At 43.4% G+C, this 15185-nt stretch overlaps 1 protein-coding gene across 1 annotated transcript in view; it reads right to left on the bottom strand.

Moving 5' to 3' along the window:
- NBAS (NBAS subunit of NRZ tethering complex) overlaps positions 1-15185 on the bottom strand; it is a 616392-nt gene that overhangs the window by 524701 nt on the left and 76506 nt on the right. Inside the window, exons 11-12 of the mRNA XM_066597064.1 lie at positions 14020-14088; positions 6014-6142 (exon numbers count right to left, since the gene is read on the bottom strand). Coding sequence (XP_066453161.1) covers positions 6014-6142; positions 14020-14088 — 198 coding nt within the window. The remainder of the gene's footprint in view (positions 1-6013; positions 6143-14019; positions 14089-15185) is intronic.

Genomic DNA, 15185 nt, shown 5'->3' with positions numbered 1-15185 from the left:
AGCTTTTAGGGTTGTGAATGACTAAACGGCTAACAACTTCTATTACCTGATACTAGGAGATTGGCTGCAGCAGCAACGTTAATAATAAACAGCATATGAGTACTTCAAGAGTCCTTGGACCAGAATTGCTGTAAACCCCCAGCTCAGGAGCAAGCAGTATGCAAGTGCCACCCACCAGTACTCTGTCTGTTCTCAGTCCGTACACTAAACGCTAAGAAATGGTGTACGGACTGCTCTTAGCAACCACTGAATCCCTAGAAAAAGCAGAAACTATACTAACTGCACTTGTTTTTCTCTGCCATCCCTCTGATCTACCAGTTCAGGATCCCTTTTCTGGCCATCTAATAGGTCTACTGCAATTTTCTAGTTCACTAATGCATACTGTGCCCGCTCTCCAATTTACTAGTGTTGATCACTTAAGCAGCACTGGTCAATTGGAGAGCAGGTATATGGTACATTGGTAGTGGAGCATGACTAACGCACTGTGAAGGATTAGAAAGATTGAAGTTTTCATTGGACATCCGATAAGTAAAACCAGTAGATCGGAGGGACAGCAAAGAACAACAACTCTCCAGTCCCTGGACAAAATTCTGTCCAACAAATGGAGGGTCGTAGAGAAAATGAACCTTATATTTTGGTTATGCAATGGGAAAAGCTTGCACCCCTGAAGGGCAAATTCAATTAAAAAAAAAAAAAACAGTCCAACACATGAAAATGCTGAGGAGGTGGTAGAAAAAGTTGAAAATTATGCAATTGGATAGGTTTCCATAGAGCAATATCAAAAGGGGTTTTGGGCACCAATCCAAACAGCATTTGGACCTGGAAGACAGGTTGTGGGGCACCACCTTGGCATTCTTTGACATGCCTACATCGCTCCCACCGCATTTCACTCCCAGACTTGATGAGACTTTATAATGTGGAAACCCACAAGGCTTGATTTTAAAGGATTTGACAAACTGTACAAATGAAAAAACAAACCATTCTGGCAAAGACGAGGTTGTCTCAGAAGATTTTTTTTGTTAAATTGCTTTGCTCAGAGCTCGGCAGCCTTGTGGCTACGCATGATTTAATCCTAATGAAAAAGACGAGAACCACATTAATTTATCTCCATTTTAAATATGACTGTGCTCCTGTCTTATCACACCTAGATGATGAAAAGCGTAGGACAACAGAGGAGCAGAGTAATTACGGATAATGTAAGAATTAGGGAGAGTCACCTAAAACACACTTATATTCAACAGCCGGTATCATCTCATCGCAACACATAGAAAGAACAATTCTTCATATACGGTGACCAAGAAAGCGGTCTTCATATTAAATGTCGTACACTATCCTACCAAATGCTTCAGGACACCCTATCAGTCAAAGGGATTGTGTCTTGAACCATGCTACATGAGATACAGACTTGGAGGTGGCAGCCATAGTTTGTGATGGGAGCTGCATGCTATTAGATATACGAGTTACGGCGCTGCACACAAGCCGTTCACCGTGAAGCACCATGCATCGGCCCGTCTACAATGGTGCAAGGAGCATCGTCATTGGACAGTTGAGCAATGGAAGAACATTCTATGGAGTGATGAATCACACAACTCCATCTTCACATCAGATGGGCGTAGCTGGGTGTGGAGGATCAGGGGGAACACCTATTGCATGAGGTTTCGTTATAGTCTGGGAATATTTTACGTGGCATGGTGTCGGTCACTTGCTTGTAGTGACACAAACCATGAACACAGATGTGGATCCTGACATTCTAGACAATAATGTGCTGCCGACAATGTGGCAATACTCTGGAAATGGTCAGCAATACTTTCAACAAGACAACGTGCCTCGTCACAAATCCAACTCCGATTTACGTTGGTTTGAGGAGACTAGTAATTATTAGGAAATGATAGCACCAGGGTTTCTGGTGGCGTAATGCACCACACAGCTCTGCTACATGGTACATCCATTATGATTCCCACACATCACACACAGCTCTACTACATGCATCCTAATTCACACACATCACACACACACACAGCTGTGGTACATCCATGCTGATTTCCAGACATCACCAGCTCAGTAGACTCCTGGATACAGTAATCAGCCCCTGGTCATGTGATCCAAGACTCCAACCACACAGATGATCAGATGATGGTGACATCATCACAGGTCCTGGTGGCTGCTGTTTGCTTATCCATTATACAGTACTTTCTACCAAACTGTACAATGGCTCCTTCCACAGCAGTGACATCACCGCAGGTCCTTCAGCCCACTGGATCTCTGTGGTGCCGGTAGGTCAGTGTCTTCTGTCAGGACCGCCGAGTTGTGTCTGAGACAACAACAGCTTAGTTGTATTCTCATTTTGTTATTTTTGTCCTTCCCTTCCAAGAGTCCTAACTGTGTTGTTCTTCTGTCGGTCAGGCTCTGTGTTTTATATACAGTGGTAGCTCGGGTTACGAGTGCCTTGGCTTGCAAGTTTTTTGACTTGCGAGCAAGCTCTCTCCCGAATTTTCGCTCTGTTTTACAAGCAAAAATTCGGGGTACGAGCCTGCTTGCGAGTCAAAAAACTCGCAAAATGAGGCTCGGGGGGGAGGGATCTATACTCGCCTGTCGCCGGCTTGTCATCCTCCCGATGGTCTGCAGCGCTGCTGCAGGCTATCTCTCCCTCCGCCACGCTGACAGAGCATTGCTTTTCTGCATGCGGGGCTTGAATACCCCGCCTCCAGAAAGCTAATGCTCTGATGGGCTAACTCAGCACGCTGTCAGCCAATAAAAGACTGTGCTGCGTTAACCAATCAGAGAATTAGCTTGCTGGAGGTGGGACATTCAAGCCCCACATGCAGAAAGCAATGCTCTGTCGGCGTGGAGAAGGGAGCGACAGCCTGCAGCAGCACCACAGATCATCGCAGAACGCCACTGGAGGGGAGTATTGACTTTTTTTTTTTTTTTTACAAGTAGTTAGTTTCCCAATTGAAATGCATTGGGGAAAAACGGAGGACCCCAATTTCCCCAGCCGCAAGATGAACTTTGAAATGGAGTAGCGGTCAAGTATGGACACGGCTACTCTATTCAAAGTCTATGACAATGATGGAACTAGCCAAGCACTCCTCTTAATTGTCGTCTTGCAGCAGGGGGGCGTGGGGACAGAGTCTAAGTTTTGGCAAATATTGGAGGTCTCAGTGGTCAGACCCCCACCTAACTTATCATCTAAGCAGTGAAAAATGCTTCAGACTGTAATACCCCCTTTTTAAAGGAGCTATCTGGGACTTTTACTATTGATGACCTATCCATGGGTCATGTCATCAATTGTTGATCGGCCGGGAACTGCCACTCAAGATCCCCATCGATCAGCTGATCCCCAGGACTGGAGGGGAGGTGAAACAGAATTAATTCAATGGAAGCTGTGCTTACAGTACTAAACCAGACTACTACAACACAGAACGTGACATCTACTTCCAGCGCCGTCTGCACTGATAGTAGGCCCAGCGATCAGTGGATCCTCACCGATCAGTGGATCCTCACCGATCAACTATCGATTACCTATCCTGATGATAGGGCAACAATAGTAAAAGTCATGGACAATCACCTTTAAGACCCTCCGCTAACAGAGTTCTGGTTTGCTGTTTATACAGAGACCACAAGGGTTTCAGTCAGGCATTTTACTGATGCCATAACCACACTGGGTACTACTAAAGTGCCCATTAGGGCGCTAGTAAAAATCTTTCTACATATGACCCTTCTATGTTTGGGCGCCTTAGCCATTCAGCAAAGCCAAGCAGAACCAAAGTAGTTGTTCACTTCTTCTGGTCTTCAAACTTCGAACCACCGCCGCACCAACCAGGTCATATTTAATACGCCATCTAAAATTGTAATAGAAGTAATAGATACCTGTTCTGGGAACAGATTTACAAAAAAACCCTCAAAGGAAATCATTGAATTAGTGGAGTCCAATGTCAGATAATAACTCAACAGTTTAATTTCTGAGCCCTAATATGAGTGGAAAGATAAGATTTTCTTTATTACTTATGTGTCAATACAGCATTGTGCTCTGTTCTACATAAATAATGCCAGAAGTGGCAAAAAACCTGAAAAGAATTCCCAATTACACATAAAAGGCTCATCATTAACGCCAATTCTGTCTTCTCCAGGATCCTCACAGAATGCAGCCGACTTCACGCGGCTTCAGAAAACTTACTTTTATTTAGTTTTCAACTAGTATTGTTAGTTTTCTTCCTAATTATGCCGCAACCTTTTAAAGTTTATTGTGCTGCCGAGTGTTTACTGATCTGCTGCCATCCTTACAAAAATCCCCTGCTGCTGAATTAATGGGCCAGGAGCAGAAATAAATATTTAAAATACAGTTTGAGAAAAATCAAAATTTCTTCACAAGCGGCAGTCGGGAGTAGGTGGCAGTAATGTCTTGTGAAAACTGCATAAACTTATTGTAAAACTTTTACCTGTGTCAGATTTATCTGCGTGCTGTGAAGATGCAAGAAGAGACGTACTGAAGTAAGAGCGAGATGGTGAAACATGCAGACAACAGAGAGATGGGCATGAAGTATTCTAGTTACAAGTGGCACAAGCCGTCATGGACACTAAGTGCTCTGCATAATACATGCTTAGCAATGCTCTGCAAGAACACCGAGGGAATGAAATTCAGTGATAAGTGGAGAATTACGAGTAACCGTTACATGGCCAGAGACATAGGACATACCCCAAATGGCCAATTTTATTAGAGACCCCCCCCCCCCCCATTTGGTAGCATGTTGAACCTCCTTTGGTCTTCAGAACTGCAGCAATTCACAGTGACACACATTCCACTAAGGACACCTGCACACGGGCGGATTTGAATTGCGGAATCAGGAGCAAGCGACCACTAGTGTTTTAAACTGATGGATCAGACGCTACACTAAAGGTCCATTTAGACACAACGATTCTCGCTAAATGCACGGACATTGTGCAGTTTTCGTGCACGATTCGTTCCTCACTCAATTCTAGTTTTCTAGAATTGAGTGATACACTCTTATCAGCGGTGCGGGCTGTTTCAGCTAGTGAACCACTGGTAGTTCACAGCGAGATGCGAACTGTAAGCGCGGAGAACAATGCAGCTGTTTGCTTATGCAAAACATCTGTATTATTTGCTGAGCAATAGCGGTAGTGTTTCACACTCCGCCTGCATAGCTCTTTAGTAGCCAATTAGCTACTATAGGTTATGCAAAAATGATCGCTCAAAACTGCCACTCAAACGGTCTTTTGAGCGATGATCTTTCAGTGTAAATGGGGTCTAACTAATACACTGAGAGACAACACTGTACATTAACACTACACAGATGATACATGGCACTAAACTACACACTGACCGAACAATCACAGTGATCGCTGGGGCAGGACTGCTCTGATTGGTCCCCCAGTAGCTTGTAGTGATCAGCTGCTAATGATGTCAGTAGCCATCACCACAATGTCATCATGATTGGTGACATTTTAAAGACAGGATGTAAATTCGTACTAACAGGCTTCTGATTTCTATATAGGATGTACATTTATGTCCTGGGGCGGGAAGGGGTTAAACATGTACAATAAATCATCATGTTTACAGGCATAACTATTTCACTTGTCTGGCTACTAGAGAGCAGTTCTTATAGGAAGGACATGTTCTGCAATCACGTCAGATACAAAGAGGACTGTAGAATATTCTCCAAAGTTCACTGCAGATTAAAACTTCTCACCCCGCCAAGATATATTCATGTCTTTCTCTAAAAGCTCATCATCAGTATATTCAGGTTATAAGTAAGAAGAAGGAAGTCAAACCCAACCAATCAATTCAAGGAACCATGGCAGAAAGAGATATATAAAAAGTCTGATTAAAAAAAAAATCTGTTTTTCACAATCAGAAGGTATCATGAAAGAGGAGGGATGTGTGGGAGAAAGAGATTTGGACAGAAAGATATCACAGATGTAACAGACACAGAAAAGACAAGACAGACAGATGGGTTCACAGCAGCCAACAGTAGATTTGTGTAAAGGTCCAAACCTGATCACTTTGAGGCCACGCCCCCTGTAGTCTTAACGATGGAATCTCCCAAATGGACAGTTTGCCAGAGTAATGAACGGCTGCCAAAAGTTTTCCATCAGGAGAAAGACTCATCTTAAAGATACCATCCTGTAAGAAAGAAAGGAAGAAAATTGTAACTTATTTCACAAAGACAAAGAACAAACAATATTGCCGACATTTTTAAAGGGGTTGTCCATATTTTGTTACCATGTTTCCCCGAAAATAGGACTTACCTCTAAAATACTCCTATGCTGATTTTCAGGGGTAGAGGCTTGTAATATAAGCCCTAACCCAAAAATAAGCCCCAGCTAAACCACATTTAAAAAAGAAAAAAATTAAATTACCTAGCAGACGCCTTCCAGGTCTCTCCAGCTTCAGTCCTCAGGCACCAACAACAATGCGATGGCTGTGATTGGTTCATCGAGTGCTGCACTAACTGTCTGAGCAGCAGTGACCGAGAACCAATCAGAGCCATTGCTGCTTGGAGGTGGGGTTTACAAACCCCGTTACCAGGAACCGATCTGCTGTCACAAGCTGAAGACTGAAGCAAGAGCGCTGGAGCTGAAAATAAGACCCTGTGTCTCTTTTAGGGAAATAATTAATATAGGACAGGGTCAATTAACACCACAGATAGGTCATGAATAGAGTTGAAAGAACGTACTCTGCCGAGCTTGATGCTCGTTCCAATATTAGCGTACTTGAACGAGCATCACGCTGTGTTCGACCCCGCGCTAGTTTTTGGCTTCTCCCCGCTGTGACGTGCCTGTTTTGGCCCCTCCCCGCGTCAATGAGAGGGCAGAGGGCAGAGGGCAGAGGGGAGAGGGCAGAGGGGAGAGGGCAGAGGGGAGAGGGGAAAAAAAAAAAAAGCTCTGGACCCGGCGTCCCATATACAAAAATGCTCGAGTCTCCCATTGTAGTCAATGGGGTTCGTTACTGAAGTAGAGCTCTCGAATTTTACGAAAAGCTCGACTCGAATAACGCGGACCCGAGCATTTCTCTAGTCGTGAACAACCATTTGAACTCAAACCTTTTTAAAAAACAATATAATAGAATCAAACTTGAAGAGAAACTGAATATGATGTGCGATTCCAAAGACAATAAGTGGATGATTAATTACCATATCAAGGCAACAAGGACAGGAGTAAAAGGATATAAAACAGGAATTAAGACAGAAACCGTTCTTGAAGGATAAACAAGTTCTTCTCTTTGCCGGCACAGTATGTATTCACCTCCTCGATGATATGACATGGTCTGTTCTTTTCATCCACATGAATTATTCACATCTAAACCCATAAACACACCGAGATACTCAACACAAAGGCATTCTATAAACCTCAAGAAGTCGATGGAAAAGAGATATAAAAAAAAAAAAAAAAGCTAAACGTTCAAGTCTTTTTACCATCTTACACATCTTCTGGCTAACACGTTAGTGTCAGATTTTTGCTGCACATCATTTTAAGAATAAAGGCAATGTGCCGCTGGAAGGTCTAATTGAACGGTCAATCAAGCCAAATCTGAATTATATAGCCAGTAGCAGAAGAGACATCCGAAATTACTGCCCTGCGCTGAAGGTCTTTTTTTCTCTTTAAGTCCAGAAATAAGCCATGTCCCTGGCTGTTCCGGGTCACTGGTGGCATAGCGTAACCTCTGCAAAGCATGGCCGCAAGATAATTACACCGCCATTTGCACTTTAAAGCAATGCTATGCTTGATTTACTCCAATCCGATAAAAACACTTAAGTTTTTCAATACGGCTGTTTAAAAATAAATGTAGCTTGGTGAAAAAAAAAAAAAACATTGTTACAACGCTACATGAGACATAAAAACACAAATATTTTTGCATTTTGGTTGGTGCCTCCTGACCAAAAAAAGCACAAATCCCACCCAGTGTTTATACTCACAGGGTCTGCACATTTTGGTGGGTGAATTAGCGCAGTTTATTTTTTTTTTTAATTTTTAAGGGCAGGATAATGTTTTCTCCTGCCCCTGAGCCAATCAGAGGCAGCCCTCACTCACCCATTCATGAATTCATGAATGGGTGTGAGTGAGGGCTGGCCTCTGATTGGTCAGGCTGTGACCATTCAGAGGCATCTTATTCAGCAGGCGGGGATTTTAAATCCCCGGCTGCTGAATACTACTCACAGCTGTTCAGAGCAGTTCAGGAGAACTGCAGCCTGCAGCGCTGAACTCCGTCTGTCGGCACCAGGTGAGTATATATATATTTTTTATTTTTACACATTTCTGGATGAATTGCAGGAAAGGGCTTATATATTTAACCCCTTTCCGACAATTCATCCCGCGATCGCCGGCAGCCCATTGCATTCAGTGGAGTCGGCTGTATTGACGGCTCCATTGAATTCAATGGGCTAACATCGTTCTTTTCTGCCACAGCTGTTACAGCTATGGCAGAGGAGAACTTGCTGTGTCGTTCCCATCATTTTCTTGAATTGCCAAGATTTTCATACATGAAAACCTTAGCGAGCATCGGCGAAATACAAAAATGTTCCGGTCGCCCATTGACTTCAATGGGGTTCGTTATTCGAAACGAACACCCGAACATCGCGGGAAGTTCGTTTCGAATAACGTGAACCCGAACATTTTGGTGTTCGCTCATCTTTAGTTATGAACACAGTTTTTTTGGGGGGAAAGGTGGAGGTATTTCCACTTTAAATGGGTTTTTGTGGGGGGAAAATGTACGTGACGTTGTGAATATTTGATCACTAGGATAGTACACCGCATTACTTATGTAGTGGATTTTACCAAGCCTAGATTATTACATTGTTTCCATCCAAGTGAATGGGGGTACATTGCCTTGGTATTAGTGTATCTTGACGCCACCGGAAGCCAGGTGTTTGACAGGAGGAACACCCCTCTTACACGCGTAGCTCCCGATAGGGCCAAGGCTCGCAGGTCCTACTAGGACACTGTAGATAGATGTGTGCATGATGTGCAAAATAGTTCTTAGGCTTACATTATTAGCTGCAAATGCTGCCGTGTTACTGCTGTAACGTGGCAGCAGTAACATGTAATAATGTAAGCCTAAGAACAAAAAGTACCCTCACTCTAAGGTCGCCCACTCACAGCAGCCGGACTGCCGCTCCATGTCGCCCCTTCTACCGCTCACAGCTGCCGCAGGCGTATCGGGTGTGCTCCACCGCCGGGACTGTCATTGCCGTGGACGCCGCTCCCTTGCTGACACATGGCGTTCTCACCGCCTGTTCTCCGCCGGCGCTGGGACTATGACATGCGTGCCCCAACTCCCCCACTGACAACTTGTCTCTCCCCGCTCCGTCCCACTCTAGTACTTGTATAGAGGATGCAGTGCAGCCTGGTTTACACAACGCCACAAGTGCTGCAGCCATTAACAGAGCCTAGTGTTCAAGCGCTGAGCTCCGTCATTGGCTGCAGCACCTGCGACGTCTGGGGTAGCCTGTAAACTTGACATCAGATGAGACATCTAGAGCAACGGCGCAGGAGGAGGGAGCAGGAAGAGAGTAGTATATGCCCATTAGTTATTTTACTGCATGGAAAAGGCATTTTAGTTAAAACCCACAACTCAGACAATCCACTATTTAGCTACCTACAAATGGGCAAGTGTGATCTAGGGCCGAGAAACTCGAACTGGGATTGCGCTCGCTATTGTGCGTTTTTACAGCGTCGCAAGGTGTTTTTCAGGCAAAAAAAAGTTAGAGATTTTTGTATCTCGCAACACACAAATCCCATGCGAGTTTTTTCGGTCTGTAAAACTGAGGAGATAAGCAGAAACTCACACACAGAGCTGATGCTAGTGCTGACTTCTTTACTATTTATTCACATCTCTACTGCTCAGTACTGCTGTACACTGTCTTCCATTATGATGAAATGTCTCTATTTCAGTTATTCCCAGGGTACACACCCAGTAGCTAATTCTGAAGAGTCACTTCTGCTTTAACTGACCATTTCACAGGAGTATGGGAAATGAACGATCATTCCTACAATTGTTCATCCCCCATAGAGTTACATCACTTTTGGTAGCACATCCCCCATTTACACGGTGAGATGTTCTGCCAACCATGCCAATTTTTGCTGCTTCACAAAACATGCAATCGCCCAAAGGAGGAGTGCTTGCTTGTTTGAAGATTCCCTGGCAGCGCCTTCACATGGACAGAAGACAAATGTTCGATAACAATCGACTGCCCTTTCACGTAAGTGATACCATATCCCGTAGGATATGCTATGGCGGAAAAACTCTTCAAAGGGTGGATTGGGCACAGGAAACAAAAACACTGGGCAACATGAGTAATTTTGGGTAAATACACACTACGTGCCAACGTTATCACAGTCGTAATCAATGTTACCTTTGGCTCCAAGGAGACATGTTTATTTCAATTTCAGTTTCTGAAACCATTTGCATACAAATGCAGACAGCTCTCCATATACAAGTGCAGCTTGTCCTGGCGATCAAGCAGGCTAACCATCTGTTTAAGGGCCGTCCCTGGGGCCCGCGAATCAGGCTACTCAATTCAGATGCATTAGTAATGTAATAACAAATGCCCCAGAGCGGGAAGAGGATTACATTGCTGCATCGGAAACATCTCGCAGGACAAGCGCGCACTCTTATCTCCAGAGGAATGCATCTGTCTTACCCGATTGTTAAATTAGTGCGGCTTACTGACAAAGGAGAATAAAAGGAACATACTGCAATGAATAGCGGCTCGCTGCTGTGCTTGTGTGAGGTTTTACAAGATATCCTCCACAAAAGGCCACAATTAGAAGGTCCATCGACAGAAGAGATCCGGCTAAGCGTTTCCGAGTCAATAAAATAGGACTTAACCCTTGAACAGCCAACCACCGGGCAGAGGCACGTGAATGTGCTATACGGCAATAATGATACAACAGCCGTTCCATTCTCTAGAAATGGCAGATTAGCTGGAAAAAAAAATCCGCGCCTCAATAATTGTTGTTTTCGATGACTTTTGCAAAGTATTTTTTTAGTATATTAAGTTTTATTTTCAAGTGAGAGGTTTCTGCAATTAGATTTTTGCCTGTCTGGGATAATTCTGCCAAGGAGTGCTTAGAATTTTTAACCTCTTCAAGACCAAAACCCTTTTTTTTTTTTTTTTTCCGCCCTTCTTTTTTCCTCTTTGCATTGCTAAAAATTATTCTAGATTTTGGGACTCCTTTAGGCCTCATGTCCATGGCCCAATGTGGATATTCACAGCTGATGCACTGCAGGTCAACAATAAAAATCGATTCATTTTTGTTTGCGGATGCACTGCGGATCATCCGTGCGTGAAAAGAAAAAAAAAAAAAAAGCAATCCCACTTTCCTAATTGAATTTAACCTTCAACTCTGCATTGCATCCGTAACTGAATATGCTGATGCACTGGGGATTGTAAGCTTCCATATAGGTAGATGAATGGAGCACAGCCACACGTCATCCAAGGTAAAATGGAGCATGCTACATTTTTTTCCACGTGGGCGCTATCCGCAAATTGCAAAAAAACGGAGGCAGTTATGAGTTGGACAAAGATCATGAGACTGAGACATCGCTGCAGCTCATACTAAGTGTTTTACTATTGGACTCACATCAATACTGCTCGGTACTACTGTGGCTTCTGAGAGTGTAAGGGATAGAGCCGGATCTCCTCTTTTCTGTGAGTGCAGTGTATGGAGACATTTACTGAATACTATTTATTAACAAAACTTTGCTGTACCTACGCTTTTGACATTTTTTCTTTTTCTTGGAACATTCTTTCTTTGGAACGTACCCTTTTATGCCGGCTTGCAAACATATGTCATTTGCAGACTTTGATCATTTTTGGGTCACCTACTGTTTCCGTGTTCGTATTTTCTCCTTTTACGGCTTTTAACTTTGAAGAAGCAATAAGGATGAATTTGTTTTTAATTGTGTCCAGCATAGTTTTTCTTTTGCTTTGGTGTTGATATATTGAACATGTGCAATTGGATATGTTAGAGCTGTGTGGGTTTCACTTCAGTACAGTAAATTTAACTTATTGCAAAAAAAAAACAAAAAACACGTTTTTTTTAGCGATACTTTCTTTTTAAAAGTAATTTTTTTATTCATCTCACTTTTCTAAATCTTAGAGGAGAATTTTTCATTTTCAATAGGATTGCCAGATCTAGCCGAGAACTTGTACTCTGCTATTTCTGCCAATTAAAAAAGGAGTGGCTCAGTGCCACACTTGATTGGCATTCAATCTCATCACAGCAGGTGGGTGTGTCGAGCTTGCAATGAGGAGAAGAGGTCGGACAAGGGACCCATGTTCTTGGGATCACTGGGGGTCTCATTGGTTGACCCCCCACCTATCAGACATTTATCGCCTATACAATAGTAAAGGCCCATTTAGACACAACGATTCTCGCTCAAAAGTCCCTCAAAAGACGTCTTTTGAGTGATAATCGTTGTGTATTTACAGGAATATATGAGCACTCAAAATTCGCTCAAACAGTTTTGAGAGTTCACTTTGCATAAATGTGTAAATGAAGGCTCATGCTGTATGCAGAAGACAAGCAGGACCGCTATCTTCTGCATACAGCTGTTGTCTTCTCCGAGCACTCAGCTGATATACAGTTGAGCGCTCCAAGTGAGGTATGCAGAAGACAAGCGGGTCCGCTTGTCTTTTGCATACAGCTGTTGTCTTCTCGGAGCGCTCAGCTGGTGTCCAGCTGAGCGCTCCGAGCAGGGTATAGAGAACACAGCTGGACCGCTTGTCTTCTGCATACTCCTGCTGTGTTCACAGAGTGCACAGCTGGTATCCAGCTGAGCGCTCCGAGCGGAGTATGCAGAGCACAGTTGGAGCGCTGTCTTCTACATACTTCTGCTGTGTTAACGGAGCGCACAGCTGGTATCCAGTTGAGCGCTCCAAGCAGGGTGTGCAGAAGACAACTGGGGCCACTTGTCTTCTCTATACAGCTGTTGTCTTCTCAGAGCACTCAGCTGGTATACAGCTGAGCGCTCCGAGCAGGGTATGCAGAAGACAAGTTGGGCCGCTTGTCTTTTGTATACAGCTGGTGTGTTCTCGGAGTACACAGCTGGCATCCAGGGGAGCGCCCAGAGCATGGTATGCAGAAGACAGCTGGAGCGCTGTCTTCTTCATACTCCGGCTGTGTTCTCAAGCCTAATACCAGCTGAAACACTAGTATAAGCCGTATCCCACTGGGAACTCAGCACATGGCATTGATAAGACTCAATGTTCTCTTTTAGCTTGCTAAAAGAGAACGATGAACGCCTCGTTAACAAAAACTGTACGATATCCGTGCAGTTAGACCCAACGATTCTCGCTCAAAAGACGGATTTGAGCGATTTTTGAGCGAGAATCATTGGGTCTAAATGGGCCTTAAGGGGATAAGTGAATTTGGGTACAATTCCTTTAATTTTCTGTGCGGTGGTGCTTTAGGAAAACTTCCCGAATTACAGGTGATCACTGGGGTTCCTGCAAAAAGTAACTGTGGCTTAGTTCTAAGCAATTGTCCAAAGCAGAAACCCCCTTTAAGTCCTGCTGCATGATGCGCAATTCTTGCCTTGAAGAGAGAAGGACATCAATGATGGCGGTGCCAAAAAAGGGTGTAAACACACAAAAATTATATTACCTGAAACATATATGAATAAGAAGTACTGTATAGAGACAAATGGAATAAAGAAGTAAAGCTTCCTACACTTTCATGGTGCATAGCCAGCTAGCAGCGCTAGGAAGCCACCAAGTGCGGCATGTACAGCAGTTACTGCAGTACCTGGCTGAGCAATGCAAATAGTCTCCCGATATCAGTGTTTACACACTAAAACCCTATTATACAACAATAAATACAATTTCCGCTTATTCTGTTAGACAAATAAAAGAAGCAATAGCTGATTATTAATATGAACTTTTGCGGCGGAGTCGCCTTGGTAAGCCGCTCTTCCCTTCCCTTTCCTTACACCGATGATTCTCAATCAAATTGTGTTCCACATGCTGGAACTAAATTAATGAAGTAAATCCCCATTACCTGTTCGGTTCCGTGTCTGTTAGATAATCGCAACTTAATAATCCTCCACAATCCTTTTCCCTTCAGCGCCTGTAAAACGAGATCAAGTCATGCGTTACAGCGACAACTGAAATTACAGGCAAGGGAGAAAAAAAAAATCTTCATTTTTGCAAACGACAATTTCAAGGAACGTAGGAAAATATGACAAAAGAAGAGGATAAATAAACCACTGAGGTCATTACATTTCCCAGGATGCCTTTTAAGCCCCTCTAGGCAATTCTAAGATTTAATTTACAACTATTGTGAATAATATTGGTATGTCTGAACGGCACGTATTAGGAGTTTTGCAAATCCCATTGTTTATCTCAGCATTACTTTTAATTGAATTGAAATAAGTAACCGGAAGCTTAGAAATGTGTTTATGCGGTTTGGTCTTAAAAAGGCCGTGTCTACGGATTACGTACCGCGCAATACATGCCGATGCGATTTTGAAAATGCTCCCCATATGTAGCGTGAAAAACTCCATGCTGAAAGAGGAGCGTGCTGCAGATCCGCTAATCCACAGCATGTCAACTCTGTTGGATACCACCTCTTCATAGCGAGTCCACAGAACAATCCAACAGAAGTGGCCCGGCACCACACTCTTACGAAAGCTGTCAAAAAAGAATGTTTGTCTTCGCTGTCAACCAATCACAGCGCAGATTTCATTTCTTATACTGCAGAAGTAAAATGAAAGTTGCACTGTGATTGGTTAATATGGGAAACAAAGATACATTCTCTACCAGTCAGCTTTCATAAGAGTGTTGTGCTGCGCTACTTTTCCATGGCCCATCCTGTGTGTTCTATTAGGACAAAAAGCCAGCTACGGCTTATAGCTATAACTATAATGTCTCTTGGGATATAAAGGGAAACAGTCAGGTCCTATGATCCCCATAAACGTGACGTGGAATTCCTTTGTGGAACCACGGCTTACTCAATTTGGAATGTTTACACCCTTCCAGATTAATTCTGAATTGATTATATGCGCATAAGAAGATTTCACACTGACACAGGTTCAGTATGTATAAGCTTCCTCAATTCTGCTTTAATGTTGGGCGTGTAGCCTGTTTTAAAAGAGTTTAACACATCCGCCCATCTGGGCAGGTCAAAGATTACATAGATACAACGTATTGTTTAATTATTGGATA

The sequence above is a fragment of the Eleutherodactylus coqui genome, chromosome 1 (genome assembly GCF_035609145.1).
Source record: "Eleutherodactylus coqui strain aEleCoq1 chromosome 1, aEleCoq1.hap1, whole genome shotgun sequence".
Classification (NCBI taxonomy): domain Eukaryota; kingdom Metazoa; phylum Chordata; class Amphibia; order Anura; family Eleutherodactylidae; genus Eleutherodactylus; species Eleutherodactylus coqui.
Note: the sequence above shows the minus strand (reverse complement) of the source record. Positions and strands in the feature narration are given on the sequence as shown.